This window comes from Diabrotica virgifera, chromosome 8 (genome assembly GCF_917563875.1).
Source record: "Diabrotica virgifera virgifera chromosome 8, PGI_DIABVI_V3a".
Taxonomy (NCBI): domain Eukaryota; kingdom Metazoa; phylum Arthropoda; class Insecta; order Coleoptera; family Chrysomelidae; genus Diabrotica; species Diabrotica virgifera.
In genome coordinates, this window is record NC_065450.1 from 176,716,525 (window position 1) to 176,742,518 (window position 25,994).

Genomic DNA, 25,994 nt, shown 5'->3' on the forward strand with positions numbered 1-25,994 from the left:
AAAAACTTGGGTAAGTCCATCTGAATTGAGAAGGCCGTTGTACCCCCCCTGGCGACAGGACTATTAGAGCAGACGGTAAATGAATCTTTTTGTGTTTGGGCGTTCGGTAGAATACGTGGCCGGAAGATGAACAGGAACATTTGAGAGATTCTTGTGTGTCGGAGGGGGGACCGTTGATTACTTTGATTGTGAAGTTCCTGTTCAGAGAGTTTATTCTCTCAGTGATTTTGGGGATGTTTGAGATGTTATGGATTTCGTTTGAGGGATATCTCCAGTGCTCGTAGTTGCATCTACGCAAGATTCTACGTTCCGCTCGCAACAACCTCTCTTGTTTTGCTCTAGCGCAAAGAGAGTAGAGGCATGATTTGTATTCCATGACAGGTCGAATAAAGGTCTTGTAAATGTGAATGAGAGTCTTCTTGTGTGTCTTGCCAATTCGTCCAGAGAGAGGGTTGAGAAGTCTGGCCCTGTTCCTTACCCTATCTAAAGTTGCCTTTAGATCTGCGTACCAGTTAAGAGTCCTGGTGAACAGTACTCCCAAATAGGTTGCAGTCGGGCTAACAACAAGCCTTTCTCCCAACAGTCTCAGTGGATATTGGTCGTCTTCATTTATTATGATTCTATGTAACACAGAAGGGGCGCGAAACACAATTGTTGTTGTTTTGTTCGCGTTTAGCGTGACTCTCCACTTACAACACCATTCCCCGACCCCGTCCAACAGAGCCTGGGCTCTTCTATGGATGAGTCGTGGGTTGTATCGAGAGGTTGTCGTGAGCAGAGCCGTGTCGTCTGCATAGAGAAACAGTCGAGTACCTGGGATATTTTGATTAGTGATATCGCTGTTGTAGATTATGTACAACAGCGGTGCTAGGACTGAACCCTGGGGAACTCCAGCTTGTGGAGTGAAGGGGGTGGACTTTTGCTCGCTTATTTTTACTCTGACAGTTCGGTTGTGGAGGTATGAGTGTACAATTTTGGTAAATTGTAATGGTAGCCCGATGTCCAAAAGTTTCCGAACAAGTCCGTCGTGCCAGACCTGATCGAAAGCCTTCTGCACATCCAGGAATGTGGCTATGGCGAATGAACCATCGTTGATGGTTTGAGTGACTTTAGTTGTGAAATCTATTAATGCATGTTGAGTAGATTTACCTGAATGGAATCCGTATTGGAATTTTGGTATGATATTGTGGTTTTCGAGAAAGTTATTGAGCCTTTCTTTAAGGATTAGCTCAAGAACTTTACCCAGAGTGTTGATTAAAGAGATTGGTCTGTAGGATTCCACGTCGGTTGGGGGTTTGCCTTTTTTCAAAAGCATGATGGTATTGGCCACTTTCCAAGGAGTAGGGAAGTGGCTATTTTTGAGACATGCATTGAATATTTTAGTTAGAAGAGGGATGATACTCTCTGGAAGTTTTTTGAGGCACCTTCGGTTGATGCCATCAGGTCCGGGAGCGCTGTTTTTACCTATTTGGCAAAAGCTCTCCGTTTCCCTGTTTGTGAGGGGGTCCATGATAGGATCATAGACTGGAACGTGGTGGTTGAGAGTAACATTTACTATGTATTCTGTGTTGAGTTTAAATAAGCGATCAAAGTTCGGGTTGTCTGGAGTTTGAAAGTTGTTTTGAAGCGAATTTCTGAATGCTTCAGCTTTCCCTTCTGGGGAATTGACTATGTGATTGTTGACCAACAGATGAGATGGTTGAGATAGTTTTTGTTTTGTTAGGACGTTGAATTTGTGCCAGAATTTACTTCCGTCTCTGTAGTCCAGTTTTGAGGTAGCATCTTCCCACCGGCGAGCCGTTAGGTCAGATATCTCTCTCTTTATCCTGGCGCAGATTCGGTTGTATTCTGTTTTGATTAGTGGATTTCTGTTGGCCTTGTATTGACGTAGAAGACGTCTTTTTTGTTGGATTTTGGCAATGATGTATTGTGGAAGTGCCGGTGATGTATAGGTTATTTGTTTAAGTGGGATTGCGTGCGTGATCGCCTCGGTGATGAGGTTCTCAATTTCGGTTGCACTGGTGTCGATACTATCGTTAGTATCGAGTTCGCCTAACATAGGGAGATTTTGAGTGATGAAATTTTGGAATTCAGTCCAGTTAGCGTGACGATAGTCTCTTATAGTTCTTGGAGGGTTGGGTTGTTTTGGAATTCGTATGTCAGTGTTGACAAGAATTGGTACGTGGTCTGACGTTATTGAGTCGCCTATGTGGCATCTATCCCCGAACCGATCCAGAATGTTACTAGTAACTAGGATGTGGTCGACAATAGAGGCCCCAGCGGCGTTCAGAAACGTGTATTCAGTGTTGGTGATTCGTGAGATTGGAAGGTCTAGTAGAAAATCCGTGAGGCGGATGCCTTCTGGGTTTTGTCGGTGATCACCAAACTGTGTATGTCTACAATTCAGATCGCCCTCAACACGGCCTTGCCGAGCTTTGAAAAATACTCTAGCAAATGCCTGTTGAGTGGTTGATCTGGGTGTTTGTAGTAAGAGACTATCGTGAGGGTTTCGTTGTTGGGGATGTGCACGTCAACTGCCAGGAAGTCCACGTCAGGTGGACGAAAATTTGGTGGGTATGTATGTGCGCTGTGTGGTATTCCGTGTTTCACGAGAATACCATTCCCACGTGAAACCTGACAGCGGTTTCGATGAATGATCGAATATCCTGCGAAATGTGGATCGCTTTTCGACAGAGTATCTGTGAGTGCAAGGATTTGAATGTTATGTTTCGACAGGATATTCTTGATGAGGGGTCTCTTTTTGGAGAGACCCTGACAGTTAACTGCACCTAGGGTGAAATCCATAAGGGGGTGCGCTTAGTGGTTGGGGTGGAATGTCAGTTTGACATTGCTTCCATGTCCATGCACCACAGTGGAGTGGTCATAGACTTGGCTAATTAGATAAGCCGTGATGGTAGCGATGTGCTCACGGAGTTCCGGCAGCAGATTCAGCAACAAAGCGGTCTGGATTGACAAGATGTTTTTAGCTTCCGTAGGTAGATCAAAGGGAGGGAATGATCTTTCGATCGAAAGTGGCTGTACCTCTTGTGGTACGGTTGGAATTGTGTGCCTCTGTGGACACTTGTTGGAATAAGCAGGGTGTTCACCGCTGCAATTTGGGCATTTGGGTTATTTTTGATTGCTGCAGGCGCTTGACTTGTGGTTACCACCGCAGTGAGGGCAGACGAATGCTTTTTGAGGGCATTCGTCGATGGAGTGACCGTTTGTGCAGCATTTGCTGCAATATTTGGGGGTGGGTATTGTTGGATCTGAATTGGTGGCATTTCGACATTGTAAATTTCGCCGTCGAGGGTGATACCTCGGCTTAGAGCAGTGGTGAACTTTTCGAGTGACTTCGTCACCACCTTGACCACCTTGGAATCCCGGCCGAGTCTGAAAGATTTTACTCTCGAGTTTCTCGACAGGGAATTCCTGTTCGGCGAGCAAGGTGGTGATTTCGTCCTCGGAATAGTCTACATCAATGCCAGTGATGCAGAAGAGATATGTGGGTTCTTTGTTACTGGAGTTTGGATTTTTGTTACGGCTGTGGACCGTAACCATGGTTTGGCCTGTGGCTTTATGAATGCTTTTTTCAATCTCTTCTGCTCTAATGGAAGTAAAAAGTCGCAAATGTGCGATACCATATGAAAGGACTTTGCATGAATGTATTTTGTTCGAAAGAAGTGTTGTGGCATTTAATTGCCGAAAGAAGGTTCTTTTGTTGCAAAGATCTTTTGGCAGATCTTTTACAAGGTATTCTGAAAGAGTAGGGTCGTTGATTGCATTGACGACGTTTGGGTTTTTTGAGCGGGAACTCGCTGCGGCGTTGGCATATGATCGGATCTGTCTTCGTTGGAAGACGAATTCTGAGGATTGTTGATTATTTGTGCTGACGTTTGCGGTTTGTGAAGCTGGATTTTGTGATTGATTAATTGGTAGAGAAATTGGTAGAGAAAGTGTTTGTGTCGATGGAATGGGTTTAGTGGTTCGTGAAACTGCTCCCTGTCTCACCTGATGGCTTTGTTGCCGAGAACTAGTTTTAGTCGGAAGTGGCGGAAAATCGTGAGCAAATCGCTTGAGAAGGGGGTTGTTGGAGTCCTCTTGCTCCATACGGAGATAGACCTGTTGGTACTTGTCACGGACAATTTTCATCTCAGCATTTAAGCTGGCCAGGTCTAGCTCCGTCTGGAGACGATTGTACTGGGTAGTGGGGGGTAATTTGCCTTCCTGATTTAGGTTGGCGAATTGGTTGGATGATTGGGATTGTGTAGCGGCATTTGTCTGGGCCGTCCGTGAACGGAGCGACCGGGTAGAAGAGACGAACCTTACAGAGGAAGGCATTTCGAGTTGGTTCTAGTTGCAGTCTGGCGATCGGAGGGCACCTCAGCCTCAAGGTGTTCTGGGGGGTAAACCCCAGGGATAAAGGTGGCTTGTCCTACCCCTCCGTGCTTTTCCGCTTTTTGAAAGTGACTATATTTACCGATTCTGTGCGATTTACCTCGCTGCTAAATGGTCCCTCGTTGGAAGCCTTTTGGAGTAGATATATCCCCGTACTGGCACTTGTTCTTAGAGCCGTATGTAAACTCGTTGGATAGAGTACGGGGTCGAGTGTATTGCACTCGGCCCAGGGCCAGAGTATTCCTCTGAAACCCATTAATCCGTCTACCTTTCTGGAGTTATACGGCCAAGCGTCGTTGGTTTTTCGGTGGGATATACCGTTCTCCTCCGGCTAACTGTGAACACCGTCTTCAGCGATAAACGCTCTCAAACTCCTCGCTAGTCGTCGGTATGAGTGGTATGAGCAAGGTGTGCAGGCAGTGACCTTACTACTCGACGTCTGAATCGAGAATGTGTCTCTTCTCATTCTCCTAGCTCGCCTTAAATATGCTCTCGATGCCCTCTCCTTCGGTTTCCCCAAGCGGTGCTATGCGCCAACGCTGACACTCCTCCGGTCGTCTTTGGTAGAGCAGCTCATCGCTTGTCGTGGCATCACATCGTTACACGGTACGATTAATTTTCAATCAAATTAAGTCAAAACAGAAAGTGAAACGTACGCCGATGTGTGTAGTATATAGTATACAGTATACAAAATGTATATACACATCGACGTTCGTCTCAATTTATGTTTTGACTTAATTTGATTGAAAATGAATCGTACCGCATGGGAAAAGTTATAGCGGACGGACTATATACAGTAATATAAATACAAATACATACATACATATGTTCACCCTCAGTAATATAGAGGCCCAATTAAAAAAAAATAGATTTTCGGGAAATCGCGTTTAAAGATTCTGATTTCCAACATTACAGCTATTTTTTCAAATAACATGCTTATTATTTAAGTTATAAATGTGGGCAGATTTGTTATTTGATAATTGCACTATAAATAGCAATGAGAAAAAATATTAATATAAATAAATTCCATTAATAGGGATGTTCACAAAAATTTAATAGTACTTTTAAACATGTAAAACAATTTAGTAACACCAACACCCTAGGAATAATTGTCTAAAATATAAAGAAAATTAAAGAAGTCTGTCTTATGAAAAAACTTTATTAGAAATCTAGCATTATTTTAAATTTCAAGAAAACGCTTCTGACGTCATTAGTCGTATACTCCAGCACGCGTCATGTCCACAGTGTTATTCTTTAGTACCTTTTGATGTTAGTTCAGGTCATTTTATTTTGTATTTTGTTCTCTTCTTGTTTTATCAGGACTAACGTGGAGTTTTCTAGTGAATTTGTTTAGTTTAAAGTTGGTAGACTATTTCTAAGGACATAATTTGGGTGGTACAAATAAATAAATAAAATGAAAGGTTTTAAAAAAGCTGATTCGCTTAACCTACCTACTGTAGATGTAACAATGGTGTCTGATTTCTTGTCATCTTGTAAAGAAATAAATCAACCACAGAGTAGTGGAATGTTTATTTTAATAAGGTACAGGGGTGAAAAAAAAGAGAAAATTTAGTGACTTTTAATTTCAAATATTTCATTCAAAGGAAACTTTTTGTTTATTCTAACGGACTTTCGGCCCTCAGTAATAATGTAATCTTTCATTCCACGTTCAAATTGTTCAAAAATGTTTATTAGTTTTCTCAGGATTCGAAAAAATTAATACATTTAAATAGCAATTGCCCCAGATTTTGCGCCTCTCCCTTAATAAATTTATCCGCTTAGGTATAGGAATACGTTGTAGTAAAATGGTACCGCTTAATAAAATATTTTGCAATTAAACCAAAAAATTTTTATGTACAATTTCCTACTAATTTAAATGATGTCTAATTTATAGGGTCTGTCGGTAATAAATAGGTACCTACTTTATTACTATGTTATGGACACCAAGTCTTTTAAACCTCCAGACAAATTGACAGATCATAAACTAGGTACTTTTTATTTTTGTAAAAAGTTTTATTGCTAACCCATTTCATTGCCTGGATATTTAAACAGATATTTAGAAGTCCAAAATACGAGGTTTTCGACTGTAGGTATTAAGAATTTTTATAATTTATTTTTTTTATAACCAAGCTAATTTATATCTAAAACATATCATAAAATTGAGTAAAAATGAGTAATTTAAAAACTCATTTATTTAGGAAAAGATCCATAACTTACAATAAAGAAGTGATCGTGATTTTCACAAGAAAAAAGCTTGGTTTTTATTGATACTTCCTTTTTACGTTTTAAATTAGCTGGAACTGTAATAAAAATCTTGTCAGAATTGCCTGTAGAGGTATTTACACACCAAGGAACAAAACACCACTTACTTGGTTTCATTTTTACTATACTAAATTTACAATCAAGATGCAGTAGAAATAAACAAACCAAGGCATGTTAAATGCTACTCGAATCATAATTTACAATGTATATACATTGTAAATCCCAAATCATGATTTCCAAAGTTTATACATTGTAAATTATGATTCGGGAGTGCTCTTAGTAGCATTTAACGTGTCTTGGTTTGTTTATTTCTACTGCGTCTTGAATGTAAAGTTAGTATAGAGTCATATCTGAATCCAATGGTGTGGCAATGTTTGTAATAAAAAAATCGTTAATAAATATTCTGTACTTTTTACTAAGAAAATAAATTTTAGTTAAAGAGAAACTCAACGACGATGGCGACGAAATAGCAACTACGTCTTTAAGAGTTTCGCTAATGTGCCCTCTCGGTAAACTGAGAATGACTACTCCTTGTAGACCTATAACCTGCATGCATTTACAATGTTTCGATGCGTATCTGTTTCTGCAAATGAATGAAAAGAAACCCACCTGGAATTGTCCCGTATGTGATAAGCCTGCATTGTACGATGATTTGCGTATAGATGGGTGAGTACAGTATTTTTTTCTAAATGTATATTTTTCGTTAGAAATAAACCACGAATAAATCTAATCTTATAAATGCCTAGATTATTATCGGAATGTCATGTTTGTTCCATACTAGAGGTCCAGTCATTGGACTGACCTCTCTAACGTCAATTTTTTTTTTACTTCAAACCCCAAAGACGCTTATTGTTAGAATTTTTATAACTAACAGATTGCTGAATAGACATTTCAAAAAAAAAATAAAAGCCTAGAAGGACACGTCGTTCAGTTTGTGTTAAGTCCAAAATTATCTTCAAACTTATTACGCAAATTAAATAAAATAGACTTCCATCTTCATAAGAAACTCAAGGAATTCACAGGCACGACATACTCACAAGGACCAAATAATCTAATCAACGCAGAAGGCAAACTGATTTCAAGCCCTGAAGAACAAATAAACATGTGGGAAGACTATATAAAGGAACTCTTCTATGACATCAGAGAACCTCCTACATTAAATAATAAAGAAAACGACGAAGGTCCTCCAATACTAAGTCCGAAATGGAATATGCTCTACGTCAACTTAAAAACAACAAATCTGTAGGAAAAGATGAAATACCAGCTGAGCTATTGAAGTTAATCAACGAGGAAAACTTAGACCTTCTTCTTGGACTATTTAATAATGTTTACAATACAGGGGCGATCCCTAAAACATGGCTTGAATCCGTCTTCATACCACTGCCTAAAAAGAAGAACGCCAAATTATGTCAGGACTTCCGCCTTATAAGTCTATTAAATAACATTCTGAAGCTTTTCTTGCGAATCATACAGAACAGAATATATAAAAGATGTGACGAGGTCACCGGTCAAGAACAATTTTACTCAGAAAAGGTATGGGGACACGAGAAGCAATATTCTGTCTTCAAACTCTGGCACAAAGATGCAAATATCAGCAAGCAGACCTTTTTGTCTGTTTTGTAGATTTTGAGAAAGCGTTCGATAGGGTGAAGCACAAGACCTTAATAGAAAGATTGAACGACATCGGAGTCGACAAAAGAGATTCTAAAATTATAGAGGCTATTTATTGGAATCAGACAGCAATCATAAACACCAATGGTAACACGTCGAGGCCAATTGAAATACAAAGAGGTGTTAGACAGGGTTGTGTGTTATCACCCATACTGTTTAACGTCTATTCTGAGGTAATATTTGCGAACGCTTTATCGCACTCTTTAGAAGGAATCAGGATAAACGGTCAAAGAGTAAATAACATCCGCTATGCAAATGACACGGTATTAATGACTGATTCGGACCATAGTCTGCAGATACTGTTGGATAGGGTTTCTGAGAGTTGTGAAAAAATGGGGATGAAGATCAATAATGCGAAAACCAAAGTTATGAAAATATCAAGGAACAAAAATTTACCTCTTCCAATATATCGAGGGGTTCGAGCGAAAACCCGATAAATACCAAAATTATGAAATCCTGTATTTTTATTTCTGCTGTAGTAAAAATACTGCTCCTATCACTGGTAAATGTTACTATTTGATATTTATATTTTTAAGCACAATAACTAATAAAAACCAAACATGGTAAAAACCGTTAACTCCTATTTTTAAATGACACCAAACCGATATATAACTTTACTGATAAAAATACTTTGTTGTAGACATATTTATAATATGAGAATCCTGTAGAGAAATATTTCTAAGTTAAAAATTGATAATTCATTTTATCGGAGATGAAGATTACAAAATTGTTCATTTTTAGAAAATATATTCATACGAAATTCCAATAAAGGATTTTAGACTATGATAGTTTATTAAATTTCAGCACACTTTTTTCCTGCTAAAACCCAATAAAACATGGCGTAAATTGGAAATTGAATATTACGAAAACAAAAAAGGCGGTTAGAATGGGGCCATATTTATAATGAACACAGCAAATCAATTGTAGTAAATTTAAATTTAAGTGTATTAAAAAGTTGTCTGAACACTATTGAAACAAACTATGTATAAATTACTGGAGTCTAGTAGTAGTAGTCTAGTCTAGAAAATGTTTTATTTTGTACAATAACTGACAAACTGTCAAACTAATTAGGACTAGACTTGTCCCTAAAACTTCCCAAAGAAAGGAACGAACATTTCGTAAGAAATGTTTCTTTCCACTAGCTTACCGTGAATGAATTCCAGTGCGTCAAAAGTTTTTTACAAAAACGCTGTGTATATTCTCAGATGATATAATGAATGCTGTAGCTAACAGTGATTCTACTGGATGATATTCTAAAGAAGACAATCGCAGAAAAGTTTACCAGTTAATAAAAATATCAGAAGATATTGGTTTGAATTAAAAAAAAAACTCCTACTCTATGCCCTAAATGGCAAAAACAATCCATATACTCAAAAAACATCCCAAAAACCAACCATAGACTTACCAACTCCGGGCAATTTACCAAAGTTATATAAAACTACCCTTCCAATAAGTGAAGCAAAGAAAACGGATTTGATAAAGATGTGCCAAGAAAATATTTTTCCAGAAGAGGTGCATGCTTAAAAAACAAATTTAAAAACTGGTAATTATATCGTAGATCGAATTCCAGACGTAATGAAGAATCGGAAAACCTTTCAATTTTCTAAAAAGAATGTAGATTAATTTTTTTGTTGGAATAATATAAAGTTAACTTTTAATTTATAATTAAAAAAAAAATAAAAATTAAAAACAATAAAATCAAATGTTATACTCATTCAACAAGGTAAAACCCGTTAAATATCACGTTTTATTATTTTTTTTGTATATACGTTTTTATAAATTAAACTTAAGGCCGGCCGTTGTATGAAAGAGAGGTCCCCAAATGCCGGCGCAACAGAGAGAAAAGATTCTTTCCCGAGAGATGCTGCCTCTATCGGAGAAATAACGCAATAGATATCTAAGCGAGGCCGCAAACGGCAGAATTTTTAGTGAGTCGATAGTTTAGTTAAGTACAGAGAGTATGCAGGTGCGGCCTCGCTAAGATGACTCGAAATCGTTTTATATATCAGGTGCGAACTTTTAATTTTTTAGTAGGCGGTTTAAGGACGGGGTCTCGCTGAAAATTTTACTTGGATAAATACTGTGCTCGTATCTCGTGGTAAAATCTAAACCAAAAGTATTGGAGAAATCTATTTTAGTCCATGTGGTGAGACCGCTCCCGTCTGGGAAAATTTCTGATTCGGTTTCTTTGTGGATTCCTATTCAAACATGTCCCCTCTAAACAAATCTGAAGGGTGCCGGGTGGAATTTTTGGGCAGAAACTGTTTAAACAATTTTTATAAACAAATAGAAAAGATCACGTTTTTTTGCCCCGGAACATATATTTTTAAGTTTAGTGGGTCATTCTAAACAAGAAGGTATCTTGTAATTTTTTTCAAAAATTGATAGTTTTCGAGTTATAGGCGATTTAAAATCTGAAAAGTGCGAAAATGCTCATTTACGAGGCCTAAAAACTCATATTTAAATTAGAACTTTTGAGGTTGCCAGATTCTTAAATTGAAGTTTAAACATTCAGCTTGAAGATTCTAAAGAGTGATTGTGTCTAACCCTAATTTAAACCGTCGTGTTTTAATTGTTAAATATACATGTCCATCCGATTTTTTTGCCGGTGCGGCGCGCTCTATTTCAAAAATCTCCAGTTTTCCTCCAAAAAATATTTTTTCTAGATTTTTTGGGACATTTTAAATAAAATAAGTTTCTTGACATTTTTCTCAAAAGTTAACAGTTTTAAAGTTATAAGCGATTTAAAATCCAAAAATGCGTTTTGGCATTTTTCGGATTTAAATCGCTTATAACTTTAAAACCATTAACTTTGGAGAAAAATGTCAAGAAACTTATTTTATTTAGAATATCACAAAAAATCTAGAAAAAATATTATTTGGAGGAAACTAGAAGATTTTTGAAATAGAGCTCGCCGTACCGGCAAAAAAATCGGATAAACATGCATATAACAACTAAAAAAACGGTATAAATTAAGGTTAGACGCGATCACTCATATGTGGACCATATAGAACAATTTGGTGTTGCAGGAAAACTTTTACTTCGGATGTCTGGGTTAGGCCTTTTTTGGACCAATTATAACATACTACCTCCGTAACTTTGGAACCGTTCATTTTAGAAGGGTTATGCATAGGACCTTTTTTGTTTCAAATTTAATGTAGAACAATTTTGTATAGAAGGTTGTTCATGCTAAATCGCATAGTTTTAGAAATATTGACGAAAAACGTAAAAAACTACGAATTTACCGATTTCTCCCCCCTCTCCCCCCCAAACCCGACGCTCAAAATGGTGTGACTTTTTTCTGAACATAATGTGGACCATATAGAACAATTTGGTGTTGGAGGATAACTTTCACTTTGGATGTCTGGGTATGGGTCTAACTATACCATACTATATTCCCTAAAATAAAATGTTTCATCATAACGGCTGACCTGAGTAAAAATCACTTATTTATAAGTTAAATTTGAATTATAGGCTTGGATCTCGCGTACAAAAAAGAAGTTGATTAATAACAAGCTGAAAATTTTTAACTTAACTGTGTCTAGTCGGACAAACTTTGATGTACGGGAACACTGAAACAGGCGAAGCTTTAATTGTGGAACAGGTTAAAAATTTGGAACATCAGACTACGAAAACGTTCCATGTATTTTGTCTGACAGAACTTCCAACTGATTTGTTACGATTTCATTAAACTCTTATGCAAAAATCAGACTGGTATTATCACCAACTGGGCATTTTAATAAGTTTAACACGAAGAACATGTCAAATGGCAGGAATTATATTTTTGATAAATAGCAATATGATTTTTGCATGAGAGTTTAATGAAACAGTAACAAATCAATTGGAAGTTCTGTTCGAAAAAATACATGGAGCGTTTTCGTAATCTGACGTTCCAAATTTTTAAACAGTTCTACAATTAAAACTTCTCCTATTCTTCTCCTGAAAAAACTTCTCCTGAAAACTTAGTGAAAACAGAGAAAATTTAGTGAATTGCAAATATTTAATTCAAAAGAAACTTTTTATTTATTCTAAGGGACTGTCGGCCCTCGGCAATAACGTTTTCTTTCATTCTGCGTTTAATTTTTTTAAAAATACTTATTAGTTTTCTCAGTATTCGAAAAAAATGAACACATTTAAAACACAGGAAAATTTTGAGAGGCGACATTTTGCGTCTTTCCCCTTAAATTTTTTTGCAACATGAATGAAGCACCCTGTGTATTAAATTAAAAATATACATTCAAGTAAATAAACAATAATATTTTGTTATATCAAAGTTTTCAAACAAATTTTATATAGGGTGTCTGCATAACTAGCAACCATATGGTTTCATATTAATTTTATTAATTATTAATTTTAATTATTATTAATACATTATTAATTTTACGGGAAAAGGTAATACCCAAGTTAAATACATAATCATAATTCATAGAGTATGTGTTTACTTAAGGGTAATTATCATTAGAGTAAAAGATTCACTTTATAGGAGTAAAACTGCTAAGTTGCGTTATGGGTACTAATTTATGTTTCTAGTCGTCAAGGAGTGTGATTTGATGTTTGATTTTCATATGGCAAGCGTAATTCAATCTATCTACATACTTCAAAGAAAAAAATTAGGAAGGGACAATAAAATGTAATATATTTTAGACGGAGTACGTTCAACATTTCAGGACGGGAATAATAATCATTTTTTCAGTAATAACACAATATTTGATTTTTGAGATTTCTCTAGCTGTTCATGAAATAAATAAAATTGTATATAAAAAATGATTATCTCATTTAAAATAAATATTTCTTATTTACCAATCCTTCGGTTTGGCGCCCCATTGGGGTTACGCACGCGTGCGCCGCACGCGTTGCACGCCCGGTTACGGGGCCCTGATATTATTCCAAGTACGCAATAATGAACCACCCGCATCCCTCAAAACGGTATTACTCTCAATACAGTACCGAAATTTCCAAAGGAAAGTTTCAAACAGGCCATACCGCTCCTGAATTTTGCACATGTATATAATATTTTTCGTAGCGCCATCTTATACATAATGGCTACATTAACAGAGCTTAGATTCTTACAGATTCCTATACTGTATTCGTATTATATGTCGAATATTTACGTTTCACATGCCAATTTCTATTAATTTCAGAAATTTATTTTAAAAGTACACCACGCAAAAAGTACTTTATTAATTCACATTTTTTTAACGTTATATCCTTCCATTACTTCTACTGTAGTGCTAAACGGAATTTTATCATGAAATTCATTTAAATACTTAAGTAATTTAGATATAAACGCTCTTATATTTATTGAGAAAAAAGCAAAACTTTCACATTTTTTTATAAACAATACACAACAGGTAGGATAACAAAAATATGGCTGGAACTAGCGACATATATTGTTAGTAGGTTAAGCATTTTTCGGTATACATATATGCTCTAGATTATGAGTGGTGTACTTTATAAAGGTGATGGGATCGGCTATACTTATAACATTACCAATGGCCGGCCTTAAAATAAATTATTCTAACTAAATATTAAATTCTCTACCATTTGGCAATAACAAATATTTGATAAAACTTCCTATGATGATTTTAAATCTTCTTCAAACTTCCTAAAATCTTTAATCGTGATTATCTCTAAACAATGGTTTTGTTAGTTATCGGGTTTTCGCTCGAACCCCTCGATATGTGAAACACCAACAGCTTAAATACGTAAGCCAAAACAAATATTTTGGTTGCTGGTTCAACAATCAACTTGATTATAAACAAGAAGTAAGGGCGAGAATAGAGATAGCCCGACAGGGGTTTATCAAAATGAAAAGCTTATTTTGTAACAGTAGCATTAGTATCAGCCTTAGATGTCGTTTTCTGCATTGCTATGTGTGGTCAATACTTTTGTATGGAACGGAGGCCTGGACACTCAACACAGCACTGATGAACAAGTTAGAAGCCTTTGAACTCTGGCTTATAGAAGAATCTTGAAAATACCTTGGACAACCCACACCACCAACGAAGATGTTCTGAGGAGAATAGGTACAGATAGGAAACTGCTGAAAATCATTAAAGTCAGAAAAGTTAGCTACCTGGGACATATAATGAGAAACGAAAAGTACCGCCTCGCGCAACTGATCATCCAGGGTAGGATTGAAGGAAAACGGGGTCCCGGTAGGCGCCAGATTTCATGGCTTAGAAATATCAGAGACTGGACCGGCCTTGATTCAACATCTTTGTTTAGAGCCGCATTGGACAGAGACAGATTTGCCAGTGTAGTCGCTAACCTCCACTAAAGGAGAAAGCACCACAAGAAGAAGAAGAAATAAAATAGGGTATCGTGTAGAGAAAAAAAATTACCTTTCAAATTATTTGCCACTCGACCACACTTGCTATTTAAAAAAACTGGGGGTTGATGCGTGGCAGTAGGGGGTTACATTTGAGGGCATGAATTTTGCATGAAAATTCGTCCCCCTCCCAATATAAATTGACGTATTTTTTTAGATTTTGAAGAAGCTCTTGGTTTCTGAGTTTCTGAGGGGGTCAAATTTTCGTTGGAACAGACTGTATAAATATTTTTAACATTCTACATTTGTCGACAGCAATGATATTTTCAGAAACAAACAGTTATATTAGTCTCTATTTAAGTCTATTATTTTTTGTTTTTTTAAATCTTTATAACGCATTATTAAAGATTATTTTCTTTTATTTAAATAAAAGAACTAAGATGAACTTCATTTTTTATTCTGCGCTCCCATTCGCCTTCACTTCTCATATCCGGCCAGGATCCGTGAATATAGACTTGAATATTCAAGAGCCGTACCTGAGGTACATCTGGGCTTAAGCTCATAGCTCCTGAATCTGAAATAATTAAGAGATAAAAAAAAACTTTGTTGTTTATAAGTTCCATAACTAAAGTTCTACTATTAATGGTCTAGTACTACCACGCAAAACGGCACTAAGTACCGGGTGTCCCAATAAGAATGGCTCTCGGCCATATCTCAGGAACCGTTTATACTACAGCTTTGGCAAAAAAAATTTTATAACAAAAGTTGCCCCTAGAAAAGCCTGGAAATTATTTTCATAATTGTAAGTCCACCGCTAGAGGGCGTAATTGAATATCAAAAATTAAAAAATCGAAATTTTACAAAATTTGCCTAATGAAAGGGCACTGGAAATCCAATCATCGTATTCTTCATACAATTCTGTGCACATTTTATTTCACAATTTTAAGTCTACCTGTGCAAATAAGAGGTGGGGATGAGTGGGATTTTTACAAACTTGGTCTTGTTGAGAACAGCTCTTTTTCGTCAATGTAATAGTTATCATTTGGAAACAGCCTATTACGTAATATGCCGTCTAGAAGGCGCTATTTATTTTTTTTTAGAAATCTAGTTTTCTTTGCAAAATATTAAATACAAGTATGTATGTTTTTCCTGTATTACAAAATTAGACCAAATTAGCAACAAAATACCGAAAACCGCATGTCAATACCTTTTTTCTATCTCGAGATATCTTAAGAAACGTGTAAATTTTAAACATAACTGTTGCTGTCATATTAGTGGAAATATATAGAAGCACGTAGTGACGTAGTGTACTATGGAAAAAAACAAAGAAACATTGTCCAGATGTCACCGTATATAATGAATCAAAACAACAATATGACAAATAACACTATAAAATATAACAAAAAAAGAGTGTTTGTACTTTGTACGCGAGTAAGAAGTTATACTTCTATTATGATGATTTTAACGAAATAAATATATTTTAAACAGTTTAATTTTATTTTTATTTAAATATTACACTAATTTTAATACTTAAAATAATACCAAAAAAATAGCGTTAATATGTAAATTTTTATGAATTGTTGCCTCCGCGCATTTTCTTTTCTCTCGATGAATCGTAGAAAATGTAAAAACGTGAGATTTTCTACACAAATTTTTAATTTTTTTTTCATTATATTTTAATATCAATTATTCTATTCCCAACTAAGATAAATACATAACTGTTATTGTCACGGGTAAACTAAGTTAAGGAAGTCAAAGTGGAAACAAGTAGTGTGCTATGGAAAAAAATAGAACTATTAGAAGTATTAACTTCAAGAAGTCATCATGTGTCAAACAAATAAAAATTTGTTCATTGATGGTTTATTGCGGTTTGTTTCTATTAAATTTTATATAAAATTTATACAGAGTGAAATTCAAGATGATTCTTACAAACTAAGAAGCATTTAACATGATAGCCACATTCTTTGAATGCATAAGAAATGCAACTGTTGCGGCTAGAATATATGCAATGAAATATCCCCAAAGACGTCACCCCAGTAGTAGAGTTTTTCATATTTTGTTTTGATTTATTATATACGGTGACATCTGGAAAATGTTTCTTTGTTTTTTCCCTAGCACACTACTTGCTTCTATATATTTCCACTTATATGACAGCAACAGTTATGTTTAAAATTTACACGTTTCTTAAGATATCTCGAGATAGAAAAAAGGTATAGACATGCGGTTTTCGGTATTCTGTTGCTAATTTGGTCTAATTTTGTAATACAGGAAAAAAATACATACGTGTATTTAATATTTTCCAAAGAAAACTAGATTTCTAAAAAGAAAATAAATAGCGCCTCCTGGCAGGCATATTGCGTAATAGGCTGTTTCCAAATTATAACTATTACATTGACGAAAAAGAGCTGTTTTCAACAAGACCAAGTTTGCAAACATCGATTAAGCAGAACCGGACTTCAGCGATTTTTTCATAACAAGGCTCCCACTCACCCCCACCTCTTATTTGCACAGGTAGACTTAAACTTGTGAAATAAAATATGCGCAGAATTTTATGAAGAATACGATAATCGGATTTCCAGTGCCTTTTCATGAGGCAAATTTTGTAAAATTTCGATTTTTTAATTTTTGATATTCAATTACGCCCTCTAGCGGTGGACTTACAATTATGAAAATAATTTCCAGGCTTTTCTCGAGGCAACTTTTCTTATAAATTTTTTTTCCCAAAGCTGTACTATAAACGGTTCCTGAGATCTGGCCGAGCGCCATTCTTATTGGGACACCCGGAACATGCATTGCAAGCAAGCATAAAGTCTGAAGTTTTTAAGCAAGCTGCACACTGAGTCATTGTTGATGTTAAAAACTTTTGCACTGCGATTAATGTCTTTGAGTTTAAATTTTTAAACAACACATCAGTTAATGTCGGATCACCTTCTAGTTCCCTTCTAAGCAACTGGGACTCTCTTTGGAACCTAGTACCTACTGTCGTAAATGTCGTACTGTCGTAATTATTGACCACTGTCAATACATTTTTTTCTTGGTCTTTGACAAAGTTATTTTTGATATTCACCATTTTCATATTTTAGATATTTTACGGAGGTTCTGAACTCTCCGCTTCTTGCTTCAAACTGCAACGAAATCCAGCTGAACAAGGATGGTACATGGTGTGTCCAAACCAATGAAAAACTAACCGCAAAATTGGATCAAACCACTGTTATCAATATTGATGACTCTCAAGAAGTAATATATGATGTTAGCGATGTTGGTAAGTAGGATCCCTTTATTCATAAATATATTATCGTAACAATAATTTGGTCACATATACGGTTTTACCATTGTTTATATAGGGATAGTTGGTCAGCCCAATAGGAAAATTTGTTTGATTCAAATTGAGACAGTCACCAGAGGTCCCCACAATTTCTGTCAGGGTCGCAACGTCAAAATGCATAGACACCAAGTTGGATATGATCCTATTCATAACACCCCTATTCATAACTCGCATACATATTAAGAAAAATAAATATATTATATGGAAGAATATATTTAGAAATTGAATTAATGATGTCATGCTATTCTATATTTGTATAATATAATGTATAGTATCATGACATCATTAATTGAATTTCTAAATATACTCTTCTACATATTTATTTTTCCTAATATGTATGGGAGTTGGGGTGTTATGAATAGGATCAGGATCATATCCAACTTGGTGTCTATGCATTTTGACGTTGCGACCCTGACAGAAATTGTGGGGACATCTGGTGACTGTCTCAATTTGAATCAAACAAATTTACCTATTTTGCTGACCAATTATTTCCCTATATAAACAATGGTTTTACTAATAGGCAAGGACGGATTTGTTTTGAGGTGGATGTGAGAGGTGGCGTTTGGATTTTTGTAAAAAAGGTTAGGTGATAATTTCAATAATCATGCCTATTCTGTAACTCATTTCGATGACAGAAGTAAGTAAAATCGAATAGAAGTGGCCAAGTCGAATAGAAATAGTCCAAATCGGTATTCCATAACTACATCGGAATCTCTACAATCGTAATTGTGAATAGAAATCACTTCGACAGCATTTACCCTGTCGAGATGATTTAATCGATATCGGAATTGTGCTTGGCACAAGTGCATTTTGTTTTGTTATATTTTATATCTACTGAAAATAATTGATTACTACTTATTTATAATTATTTATAGTATGTATACCTCTTTGTAGCTGCTTAATTGTTTAATATGTGGTGTTATTTATTTAGAGAATTATATATTTCATTTAGATATCTTGCACGAGTATGCATCGGACCTAACCTTAATTTATTTCCTATTTGGCATATTCTGAATGTTTACCTGTCACAGTGTTGCCATACTTTTTTTGTTTATTTCTTGTACAGTTTCAATCAATGGTATAATGTATAAGAATAGCATACATAACATAGACTTATGCGTTGATTAATAAATATATTATACCACTATATGTACTTGTATATTTATCAATCAACGCTCATAGTCTGAACAAATTATAGAAAATGGGCCATTTTTGGGAAGAGTTGTTTAACAGTCATTTTAGCTGGAATAATATCTTATCGATTTTAAATAATTTATTAATAATAATAATTAACAACATCAATGTAAATATTATCTTTGATTTAAAAGCATTTATACATTATCAGTTTATCTTCTTTTTTTATAACAATTTTAATTATCATTAATTTAAAACCATTTATCATGTTTTGAGCTTTTCGCATCCAATATTTACACTAATATTTTATATATATATATATATATATATATATATATATATATATATATATATATATATATATATATATATATAATAAGCGAGTCTTCTACAGCTGTCGCCGCTTCTCGCATCCTAATCTCCAGCGATTTCTGTCGAAGCAATCTTCAGTTTTTAAGTCTCTGGCGGTCATTGCATCTTCGACATCTTCTCTCCAAGATCGTCTTGGTCTACCTCGTTTTCTTCTTGTGGGTGGAGTCCATTTTTCTATTTTTTTCGGCCATCTATTTTCAGGCATTCTCTGAAGGTGTCCATACCAGTTAAGTCTTTTGGCTTTGATTGTGTCTATTATATCTAGATCGATTTGCATTTGTCTCCTAATATCTTCGTTTCTCACCCTATCAAGTCTAGTGAGTCGGCAACATCGTCTCCAATAGTTCATTTCCATCGCCTTGATTTTTGACTTGTTTCTTTGGTTGATTTCCCAGAGTTCAGCGCCGTACAACCCAATACTTTCTATTATTGTTTTATACATTCTTCTTTTATTTTTATTTACTTGTCAAAACTTGAAGATAGTATGAAAACATTGAGGATATGGCAACGGTGTCATGTTCCAAGTAACAAACAAGTCCAGAACACTAATTTCGCTGATTAATACGGGGTTGCCACCACTTCCTGACCGCGTGAAATAGAAGTTAAAGATTTCGATTTACTCTGATTACGATGTGAGTTACAGAATGCCAATCCAAACACAAAAATGACGCGATAGATATCAAACATTCCGATTTCGGGTAATTACGATTCGACGTGGTCATTTCTATTCGATTTGTTAAAAGTTACAGAATAGGGCTGAATATGTGACTTGGGCTCGCTGTCAAATATACCCGGAACATAAATATAAAAATTAAAATATTTAAAATTTTCGAAAAACATCGCCTATTTCTACTTTCTTTCTACTACTTTCTACTAAATGAGAAAAAAACATGAAAAACTAAGATTTCAGAAATATAAATTAGAAGGAAGTTGTTCCTTTTCCTGTTGTTGCCTTGGAGACATTAAAATTAAAACTTTTTGGGGCTTCAGAGTCCTATCTATATGATATCTATATAAAAGTGGATCAAGTTCTTTTGCAGCATCATCATGTGGTGTACACCCTAATGCCCTGCCTTTTGCGCCTTATTTAGCATTATAACATTTTAAACCAGTGAGTTATAAGACAGTAATTTTATGTTTATCTCTATATCATCTTAAATCGATATCTTTAAAGATAAGACTATGATTTTACTTTCAGAAATAATACCAATCAGCTCAGATAGCACTGACGCTGACCCCACGAATTCCTCTACTACTAAACTGGAGTCAACCGTAAAACCAGAAGAATCCAGGAAAAGAGACATAGTAGATCTAACCTGTTCGAGTTCTGAAGATGAAGAACCAGCCCCTAAAGTGAGAGCAATATCTCCCAAACCAGGTATGTCTATGTGTACACCATCAAGAACACTTAGAAATAAACCTAGGGTATGTTACGCTGAAGTTGAACCGGATGGATAGTGTTAACTCGTTTTATGTGAATAGAAAATTTTATTGTAAAATACTGATACGTCACAAGGATTTTTGTAAAAATTGTGTTTGGTTGCGTTTTATGTCGATTTGAATGTTTTTTAATTTTAACAAGTTGATGGATAGTGTCATACTACTAAATGACTATTTTATATCGGTGTATTTTGACAAAACTACGTTATGTATTACATATACAGGGTGTCCCGGAAAATAGTGCGTTTCTTCAAGGTATGGGTTAAGTGCACCATTTAGAGCAAAAAAGTCTGATACATTTTTTTTGTAAAGTCAACCGTTTTCAAAAAAATAATTTATTAATTTTAATGCATTTGATTAATGTCCACAGAAAAGCAAATACAGCCGGCAACGCTGCGTTCCTTGTTCTGTGTTAAAATAATTTTACTGTAACTCAACTATCATGAATCATCGACCATAGGAATAATATGTATTGATAAAATACTGATAATAGTGATAGAAAAACAGCATAATAGTTGTTTTTATTAAATATCTAATAAATAAGGTATGTATAGTGTTTTAACTTACATGAAAAATTTTTATTACAATAAAGCTACGTCTTCAAGAAGTATCGATAGAACATGTTGCAAAACATTTGAGTACATCTCTCCATCCAATCTTCTGGGAAGTTCGATTGGTTCAATGAGATGATTATAAATAATCCCAGCCCACAAATTCATACTTTGGCAATCATGAAAGTTAAACACACGATTCGTAAAATAAACTTTATTTGCACACAACACTTTACACAGAAATTCGGGTTCTCTGAAGATTTTGTTTTTCTTCGAGGTAAATAGCCTTGCTGTAAATCTTGCACTAAACATAATTAACATAATATCATGATACTCGCGATCGAAATCATGACAATATCACAACAATACGATGTACCTATTCTGGAGTTACAGGTGATTATGATATGACTGTTTGTGTTTACAATTATTGTTTGTGTTTACAATCTTCGCTGTGTCAAAATAAATAAAACTGCCGTGTTGCCAAATGTAAATTTCAGTAAAAGACATTATTTTAATTTTTTTGGGCAACAGATGACTTTAGAAAAAAAAATTATAAGAAAGTTTTCTTTTAAATGGTGCATTCTACCCACACCTTTAAGGAACGTAATATTTTCCGAGACACCCTGTATACAGAAATTGAACGCAAAGAAATGAATATACTATGTTGAGATATTGCAGCGTTGCACAGTCTACTAGGGCGGTCCGATAAGTACTTAGCCTTCAAAAGAAAAACGAAAATTTTGGAAAAATGGCGATTTATTTCTGAATTTAGTTTCCTTTTTGCTGGACACACTTGACTCAACGGTGCTTCACCTTTTTTAACTCATCTGAAAAATACCTTTTCTTGAGGTCTGCAAAGTAGGCTTCCGTGGCGGTGATGAACTCCCTATTCGACTTAAGGGGACCCAAAGTCCCATTTAACGACAGTGTTAACATTATGTCACATAGCTCTGGAACCAAAGCACTTAGAGACCTAATTTTTGTTTTATTTTGAAACTACATGCATTGTTTAGTCCCGCGTAGATTTTCGTAAAGTTAGAGTGAAAGAAACATTTATTTTAAATTTTTTTAAAATACTCTTACAAAAAAAACCCAAAAAAGTTTAGATTTTATTTTTTATTTTACTTGTTTTTGTACATTTTTCAATAAAGCTTTACGCGGGACTATATATTATCTATCTACAACTACTGTAAAAATTTGGACCTTATATCATCTAAGAATCCAGAGATATCTGACATCAAAAGTTAAAAACCTAGTATTCGGGAAATCGCAAAAACATAAAACACTCTGATAGGCTATAAAGCTACTGGTACACGGTAAGTTGAGTGCAGACGTTCAGAAAACAAATAGTTTTGTAACCATGGATATTTTATACTATAATGTGTTATATATCGTTAGAAAGAGAATATTTCAGAGAATAATTTTCAATCATAACCCAAAAAACTTAAAAAATTCAATTTTTGGACTTTGGCTGCCCTTAAATTTAGGCCCGACGATTGACTTTTTAAGTTTAGAAACAAAAAGAAGTCGTACAGGCCCAAATCTGGAGAATACGTTGGATAGAAGAGCAGTTTGTAGTCCAGTTCGACCAATTTGGCCATGGCGATGGCCGATGTGAGCCGGAGCGTTGTCAGGGTGGAAGAGTATTTTTATCTTTCCCAATTGGGGCTGTTTTTTCTGAAATTCAGCGTCAAATCGGGCCAATAATGGGGCATAGTAAAGCCCTGTGATCGGATTGCCCTTTTCCAGGAAGTGGATATAGATCACATTTTGTAAATCCCAGAAAATGATGGCATTCGCCTTTCCGGCAAATTGGACAGTCTTCGCCCTCCTCAGAGCACGTTCGCGGGGTGATGTCCACTGTATCGACAGTTCCTTGGCCTCTGGTGTATACCAGTGGAACCATGTTTCGTCGACGGTTATGAAACAATGTAGAAACTCATTTGAATTACGCTAATTATGAATGTTCTTGGGAAAAACACTTTTTTAAAAAGTGAACTCACAAATTTAAAACTTTTATTTTGGACTTACAAAGGTTTTAGTAAGAACACAATAATTTAAAATCAGACTTTACTTTAATATTTAATCAGACTTTAATTAGAGATTTTAGCAGACAAAATATTGATTTTTACATGGTGTTTTATAATTTTACAATTGCTGATCTTGTTGTCTAGTACGTCGCAATTAAGTCCAGAATGTTCAAGCGGTAGCCTCGTGTTGACTCCACGTGGTAGAATTTACTGGATGGTAGCGGTCGTTGTACTATAACTACTCCATCCCCTGAAGAAGTTTTGTAAGGGACGAACAAAACTTTTGGATTGGCATCTCCTGGAATTTCGTTGCTAGAATTTTGTTTTTGTATCTGTAACATATACAAGGCAAATAATTTTAATAAACATCTATACAGGAGTTAACAAAAAAAATGGCTATGGCTATGGTTCCATAATTTTGGTTTAATTTTCCTGGATGTTTTTCTTCCTTAGGAGAACTTATGGAATTTGTCTAAAGGGATGTGGTCTATCCTGAATAGTTTGAATTTCTGTAGTTCTAATTTTTGGGAAGTATTAGCGATTTATCTGGAACTGTTGCTCTTGAATTTAATAACTCTGGATATTTTGAAAACTTTAAATTTATTTTTTTTCTATATTATTTTTTTGGTTGTCTGTCAGTAATCTAAATCCTTGCTTGTCCCAGGTTGAGGTGAATTATTTCTGGTTTGTTTTTCAGTTTCTTTATCTTCAATTTCGTTCCTATCGTCTGGCTGATCTTGTAGGGAAGGTTCCGAATTAGTTTTTGACTTAGGTTGATATTTTATGTTTTTCTTATGAACTGTAGCTTTTGATGTTTTTGCAGTAACTTCGTTATTTTTCTTGATAAGTTTTGCAGAATATCGTGGAAGTAATTTATTCCTGGTGACTGTTTTTCGGGTATAAATTTTTGTGCTTGGATTATACGTAATAGGGTCTTGTCTCGATTTGTTTCTATTTTCGATGACTTTATTTTCTTGTATATGTCACTACAGAAAAAATCATTTGGAGCTATTGGCAAATCGAGGAGACCATTGAATCATATTTACGTTTTCACCAAGAACAACTCGTCGTCTCCTGCTAGACTATATGTTAAGTACAATGGACGTGATCAGAACAATATCTGTGTCTTTTTCACGTTTCTAGCCATTCGTGAAATAATTCCTCCTCCCTCGGCTATTTGACAACTGGAACATGATTTAATCAATTAGCTGAGGCACAAAACAAAAACAAAACGTTCCTCAGTTAGAGGCATTATAGGCTTGTCATCTATACAACTTTAGAGCAAAGATTCTCTTAACCAAATTCTTCCGATTGTTCTATTAGTACATTCTTTCACGGTTTTTGCTCTAAATTTTAAAGAACCGCTTGGATTGACATGAAATTTGGCATACGCATAGCTTACATGTCAAAGAAAAAAAGTTATATTGTGCCGATGTGTGCTTTTGCCCTGGGGGTGACTTTCACCCCCTGTTGGGGGTGAAAAAAATATATGTCCAAAATAAGTCCGGAAATAAATAAACTGACTAATTCTAAGTAACTTTTGTTCTATAGAGCTTTTTCGCCAAGTCAACACTTTTCGAGTTATTTGCGAGTGAATATGTTCATTTTTTAACAAAATAACTACATTTTTAGACGGTTTTTCGCAAATAACTCAAAAAGTAAGTATTTTGTCGAAAAAAACTTTCTTAGCAAAAATATAGCCTGTAAAAAAGTAAAAAAAAAATGGTGTACGCGTTAGGTCTCTGGACCTCGTAGAACCAGAGTTATAGCCAATGAAAAATATATTCATATTCACCAAATTTCAAATAGAATATTTCGAAGTGAAATATCCAAAAAATTAAGCACTTTTTGGGAAAAATCCGTTATAACTTTTTTAAAGTGTTTACAAAAAGCTTTATTTCTGTTTTCATAAAAAGTTTCTAGTAATTAATTTAACGAGTTACGCTCAAAATAAAGTTGTTCCCTTTTGTTTTGGCAAAAAAAAATATCGGGAATACCACCCCCTAATTAGCAGCTTAAATGAAATTAATCGTTACCGCTCCACAAATTATTTTACTTATGTTGTGTTTATATGATCTGTAAGTTTCATCGATTCAAAGTGCTAATTTTTGAAAAAAATTGGTTTTAAACTTTCTTTCAAAATAACTTAAAAATTGTTAGAGATACCAAAAATCTCGAAAAACAAAAAAAGTCAGCATTGCTTTTCTGAATATCATGTATTTTTTTGTTTTTCTGTTAGACTAAAATTGATTAAGATTTGGTGTTTCTAAATTTGCATACATTCGTGATCAGTGACTCGTTCAACCCCTTTTAACTACAGCCCTTTCAAAAATAAGGACTTTGAACCGATGAAACTTACAGATCATATAAACAATACATACACGTGTCAAGAAACTTGTGAAGTCGTAACGATTAAGTTCATTTGAGATACTAATTAGGGGGTGATTTTCACGATTTTTTTACCAAAAAAAAAGGGACTAACTTTATTTTGAGCGTAACTTGTTTACTTTTGATGCTAGAATTTTTTTTATAAAACAAAT

The 25,994-nt window shown here is 35.0% G+C and overlaps 1 protein-coding gene across 3 annotated transcripts in view; it reads left to right on the forward strand.

Moving 5' to 3' along the window:
* Window positions 1–25,994, forward strand: part of LOC126890522 (E3 SUMO-protein ligase PIAS2-like) — a 143,330-nt gene that overhangs the window by 96,639 nt on the left and 20,697 nt on the right. For all 3 annotated transcript variants that reach the window (XM_050659525.1, XM_050659524.1, XM_050659523.1), the window contains 3 exons: window positions 7,095–7,326; window positions 17,686–17,864; window positions 20,632–20,811. In XM_050659525.1, coding sequence (XP_050515482.1) covers window positions 7,095–7,326; window positions 17,686–17,864; window positions 20,632–20,811 — 591 coding nt within the window. The remainder of the gene's footprint in view (window positions 1–7,094; window positions 7,327–17,685; window positions 17,865–20,631; window positions 20,812–25,994) is intronic.